We start from the raw sequence: 6,043 nt of genomic DNA, 5'->3' as shown, positions 1-6,043 counted from the left end.
TAATTATTATTTTTTTCATATGAAGCCGCTGTTTTTTTGTATTTCCTATTTGGTGGTTAAAAATTTGCCGGTTTGCCTGTCACTGCAACTTTGATTAATAACACAGTGGACGTGGAAACACAGTGGATGTGGATGCCCTATGGTGTTGGTAGCAGATTTGCTCTGCAAAAGAGGAAAATGAAACAGGAAAATGAAACATCCTTGTATAATTACTACAGCAACAATCCAGATCTGATTCAGGCAGCGAATCGGACACAATTTAGTGTTTCATTTTTCATTTTGATCTGAAGCTATTGCTACAACAGCTTGTCTTTCCTCTTTAAATAAATGAAAATACACCGAAGCTCCTAAGCTCACTGCACTTCTGTTCCTGATAATTAGACACGCACCGATCCAGGTTTTCTTGGCCGAAACCGATTTACAATTTTGTTGGAAATCTAACCAGATTATGATTCCCCAACCCACAATGTCTAAAATATAAAAGAGAAAAATGTGCCAATGGAAGCTGAATCAAAACTGAAGAGAAAATTGAGGAATATCATTATCATCTCAATTTACATCTTAAAGCATTTATCTGATTTTTCTTAAATTAAAAAACTGCGTCGTTGTGAATGTTGTTCGGTGATGTGACTACAGAATGAAAATGGCGGACGTGATTAATTTCGCTTTAATATACACTGACAAAATCTGACTTTGTACTGATCCTGGTTCTGATCTCTGGCTGATTTCATTAGCGCACGTTTACATGAATGATTCTCTCTGAGCAATTTTTGTGTGATGGATTTGTGCCAAAAATGTGTTTCAGTCATCTCTGTGCACTTTAACCTGAGTCTTACCTGAGCGTCCGTGAGCCCCAGCATGGCTGCCAGCTGTTTTCTGTCAGGCTTGGTGACATACTTCTGTATTTCAAATCTCTTCTCCAGGCCTTTCCTCTGCAGGTTCGAAAACACGGCCCTCGACCATGACCTTTTCCTCTTGTACGTCTGAGGCATTGTGTCTTTCGTGAGCACTGCGTAGGGACCTGGACAACAGACAACAAGGGAGGACATGGGGTTAAAGCACCACCAGAGGGGTTTCAAGATTGAAAGCACACAAGGAAATGCAGTGTTCTCTGTGATGCTCTACTCTACGGGTGGTGTCTACCTGGGAAGGTGTCCTGAAACTGATGCTGGCCTGCGTGTCTGCCGCTGCCGCTGCCTAGTGAGCCCATCATGGAGGACGCGTCGCTCATCCCGGGGTCTATGGAGGAGAAGTAGGGGCTGGCTGGAGGTTGAATAGGGATGTGGAGGCCTGACTGACGGTTGGAGCTAACGATGGAGGTGAGATCTGTTACAAAATGAGAGATGATGGGCTTCAGTCAGTTTGGACACAAGCAAAGGAGGGAGAAAATTTTAGGGAGACTTTTGAAGTAGGTCTGTGTAGAAATGTGGATTTTTGCTGATGATCATGACCTGTGTGACCTCTTGTTAAGGGGCTCCTGAGTCTGTGCTAACTTGCTCTCTTGAACGCAAAACATAGAGTTGCTTCTAGTTTGCTGCTTTCGTTTTCTAAACTGCCTGTCCCTGTGCTTGATGAGTTAATAAGTAAATATTTCTTGTGGATAAGAGCTTAAAATGTGGCTGTTAAGACTGGATGCTTCTCTGCAAATGTTTTTATTACAATCAAGTTGCCGCTCACCTCTTAGAGAAGACTTTTCTTTGCATTTCGGATCAAAGTCTGTGGATAAAATCCTATCGATTCCGAATTTGAGGTCTTTACTTGAAGGCGGGGGCGCCTGCTGGGAGTTGAACGGCGTCCTAGAGACGGTGGTGAGCTGCAGTCCGTGTCTGTGGTACGGAGACGCCGGGCTGACTCTGGCTCCGAACACCGACGAAGACTCCGGCGCGACGGGAGCAGGGCGCAGCGGTGAGCCACCGGAGTGCGCCTGCTGAGCGCGATGCTGCTGCTGCTGCTGCTGGTGGTGATGGTGGTGATGGTGGTGTCCCATGTGCACCATGAGGGCGGACGATCCGGGGATGTTCTCCGCATCGCCTGCTTGCAAAATGTCTGCGATGCAAAACGACGGCTTCTTTATGGTATCCACAGCGAAGCCTCCGGCGCAGTATGCCGACCAGAGGCTGAAATTGGATGCGTAAAACGGGTTGAGCCCGGCGGTGTACATCCCGGAGCTTCTAACGACGCGTATTGTTTCTCGAATGATGTTATAGAAAGGCAGACATGTAAAACGATAAGCACGGATAACGCTTTCAGGAGGACAGACGCGCGTCGTGGTTGTGCCAAAAACGCTCTCACTGGTCTGAAACTCTAACCCCGAAGTTCCACTCCGAAGTTCCTCCGCTGACGCTGATTGGTCGCGCTCTGAGCCAATAGGTGCGTCGCCTTTACTCATATCGTTTGTTGTTGCAAACGAAGACGATCTCTCTCTCTTTTTCCTCTCTCTGTCTCTTGCGAACACATGAGCGGAGAGCAATTTTGATCCCGAGATGATGGATTGATCACTTAAAGAGAGCCCACTCCTCACCCACATAACGCACTAAAGCAGTCATTACAGCCGAAGGTTCGCGTTGATTTGGATTCTTCGTGTAAAGTGAGTTGAAGAAGGCACTTTGGGGTCAGTTTTAAAACACAAAAATACCAAGAAACATAGCATGACATTCAGCCCAGAATACTATTTATGCACTTCAAACCTTTTTAGATTTTGTCACTTTACAGCGTCAAACCTTATTGGGAGCTTATAAGCAATAGACCAACACAGAGGATAGAAAAATTATGCTTTTGTTCTGAAAAGGTTGTACAAATATAAATCTGAAAAGTGTGGTGTGCATTTTTGTTCAACTGTGTTTACTCTTACACCCTTAAATAAGTCACATTCAAATTGTTTTGCAAACATAATACAGTCACCAACTGTGAGTCAAGTAATAAATATTACATTTTCTCAAATGCCATACAGAATTACCAATATGCCGATCAATGATCCAGTTACTACAAGTCGAAGCCAACTCTAAAAAGTTGGGTTTTCATCTGTTTGAAATGCTGAATGCTGCTTCTCTGAGTTTGGTTCTGGTTCTGGGGATGAGAAGCAGACCCAAACCAGAAGACCTGAGCAGTCTGGAAGGTTCATACAATAACAAGTAAAGCCCAGTGTAAGAGCTAAAACTGTCTTTTGGAGAGAAACATTTACAACAAACATGAAAGTAAAATACAAATAAAAGAAGCAATTGTGACACACAGTGGTGGGAGCATTATTCTGTTGAAAGGGTTTTGTTTCTTTTTTTAATAGGGACATGGAAGCTGGTCAGGGCTAAAGATTAATTAAGCTAATTACAGAGCAAGCTTTAAAGAAAACAAACTGTTAAGGCTTCACAGGACTTGATCCTGGGCCTTTCAGCAGGACAACAACTCATCACGAGGTCAGACGTAGGTTACACGTCAGAGAATTTTCATGTCTTAGAATGGTCCAATCAAAGTCCAGATCGGTGAATATTTGGCAGAGTGTGGAAATTGCGCTGCAGATTTTCTCCTTCCAGTCTGACCGTTAAGGCTTTTTTAAAAATCTATCTATCTATCTATCTATCTATCTATCTATCTATCTATCTATCTATCTATCTATCTATCTATATATATATATATATATATATATATATATATAAAACAGAATAGGCAAAAAAAATGTCCATCAGATGTGCAAAGCTGGAAGCTGAAAGTGTTGCAGGTGTTACTGCAGTGAAAGGTCGTCACTGACTCAGACGCTTATTTGAAAAACGAGGTGAAAAAAAATATCTCATTTTTCTTCCGCATCAGTTTTTTTGTCGATGACATACAGAAATCACACTAAAATACATTGTTGTCTGGTCTTAATTTAACAAAATGTGTGTGTGTGTGGGGTGTGGGGGGGGGAAATGTTTAGGCGGTATAAATACTTCTGCAAGTCTCTATAAATAGGTCAGGTAATAAACGATCAACAGCGCATTCTCATGAAGCTGCGCCCAGGAGAGTCTCTATTAGCTCCGTCTCATCCTGTTTTTGATGGGCTCTGATTCGCGTTAAATGAGCGGATACGCCTGTTAGATATGCCCCTAAAATAGAAGCCGTTTTAGTATTTTAGGACGCAGCAGAAATCCTTATTTCTTCCGGAGACGAAGAGGAGGGAAACTTTATAATGACTGTTAGAACTTCCCTTGTTCAATATTTGTGCAACTTTATCTCAACCTGCAAGTTGCACGGTGACGCAAATCCGTCCCCATGCTCATAATAAACAGAGGAAATCTATCCCCCCTCCTGCGCGCAAAACACAATTAACTTCAGAGGCGATACTTCATCCGCAAGGCCCCTCTCAAGATTCACGCCGCTTGGCTCCTGGCCAGCGAGATTTTAGAATCGGGTGATTAAATGGCCTTTTCGGCTCATTTTAAACGCGCGGGTTCACCTTCTCTCCGCGCGTTTTGCGCTCTGTCAAAACCGACCCTCCTTCCACTCTTTTACAGTCTGATCTTCACTGTTTACTCCCCCCTCCCCCACTCCCCTTCCCACCTCTTCCTCGTCCTCCTCCAGCTCCAAACTCCGATCGCATGTTCCTCTCCGCATGTGTTGGAAACAATAGCTTCTGAAGGCCCTCCGCGCACTCATCTAGTCCCGATTCACGCGGGCGGAAGCGCCGATGACCCTGGCTGCCCGCTATATCATGGTGTTTTCGAGTGACACTTTTCCGGGTTAAAATTAGAAAAATGACATTTAACGTTTGCCCTCCGTCCAGCAGTCAAAACAATCCAGGGAAGAGGATGTGGCGGTGCGCAGCGCGCCTCGAGTTATTTCAGGTGCTGATGAGCTCTTTCAGTGGGAAGCACTTGAGAAAACAGACGTCGGATCAGCGTTTATACCCACGCAGCGAGGAGAGAAGAGAAGGTTGCGGACGTATCTGACGCGCGTTTGCAGAAATGATTTAGTGAGAAGATAATTAGATAAATTTGGGGGGAAAGAAAATTAAGCAATGTAGTCTGTCAAGAGTGTCTTGCAAAAGATGTCGTTTCCCTTGAAATTTTCCTAATTTCATCACCTTGAGGCTACAAGGTTCACTGTGTTTTATGTTGATTTAATGTTAAGTACTTAGCATATTTTTAATCTAACAAAAGAGGCAAACATTTGTATGTTCTCCACATGAGTCAGTACCTTTGTGGAAGGCGAGCCTCTCTCCCTTGTTTAAAGTTTTTTTGCCTGACAGGTTTAACTTCCAGGACTTTCCCGTATCCAGCTCCATCATCTTCTTTGACGTTGACAAGCTGCCATGTTTCTGCTGAGGAGAAGCTTCCCCATACCATGATGCTGCCACCATCATGTTTAACAGTAGGAATTGTTTGCTCAGGACAATGAGCCGTACTCCACAACACGTTTAGATTTAGTCCAAAAAGTTACACTTTGGTCCCATCCCATCTCAAGTTTGTTCTGTTATCCAGTGGAAAAAAAATGAAAACATGACTTTTTGTTGCTTTGTTTTAACATTAACTTTCCTCTTGCGCTTTTTGCATAAAAGGCTGCTTTATTTATTGCGACACTAATAGCTAAGTCAACACATTCTCACACCTGTTGCTCTGGATCTTCGTATCTCTTATTGCAGGATTTGATTAATCGCGTCCTGGCCTGTCTTGGTAGATTTGCAGATATTTATTTATTCTCAGATGATGGACTGAGCAGCTCTCTGAGATGTCCAAATCTTGAGACACTCCTTTGAAAACTAATCTTGCTTTAAACCTTTTTTAGCAAACCTTTGAGACCTTCACAGATCAACAGGATTTATAATGCGATTAAATTACATTCAAGGACTCGGTTTAGCTCTTCTGAAGGCCTTTGGTTGCTCTGGTTTTTATGGTGGGTATCAAATTTTCAGAGTTTTGGAAATAATTTATACTTTAACTTTTGTGCTCTACTTTATGTTGGTTTGTCATTCAAAACTCAAATAAAATATATGGAGGTTCCTGTTTAGAAAATCCAAAATGTGACACGGTTCAGTACTTTTTAATGTCACTATGATATATATATATATATATAT

At 42.9% G+C, this 6,043-nt stretch overlaps 1 protein-coding gene across 2 annotated transcripts in view; it reads right to left on the bottom strand.

The window, feature by feature from the left end:
* The window catches only part of hlx1 (H2.0-like homeo box 1 (Drosophila)), a 4,520-nt gene extending 1,821 nt beyond the window's left edge, over nt 1-2,699 (bottom strand). Inside the window, exons 1-3 of one of the 2 annotated variants that reach the window (XM_008397508.2) lie at nt 1,678-2,697; nt 1,144-1,326; nt 837-1,021 (exon numbers count right to left, since the gene is read on the bottom strand). In XM_008397508.2, the coding sequence (XP_008395730.1) occupies nt 837-1,021; nt 1,144-1,326; nt 1,678-2,527 (1,218 nt within the window). In that variant the 5' untranslated portion in view covers nt 2,528-2,697. Of the gene's footprint in view, nt 1-836; nt 1,022-1,143; nt 1,327-1,677 lie in introns of both variants that reach the window. The other variant, XM_008397509.2, reaches the window with a different exon arrangement.
* Nucleotides 2,700-6,043: the final 3,344 nt, after the last annotated feature.

This window comes from Poecilia reticulata, linkage group LG21 (genome assembly GCF_000633615.1).
Source record: "Poecilia reticulata strain Guanapo linkage group LG21, Guppy_female_1.0+MT, whole genome shotgun sequence".
Lineage (NCBI taxonomy): Eukaryota > Metazoa > Chordata > Actinopteri > Cyprinodontiformes > Poeciliidae > Poecilia > Poecilia reticulata.
Note: the sequence above shows the minus strand (reverse complement) of the source record. Positions and strands in the feature narration are given on the sequence as shown.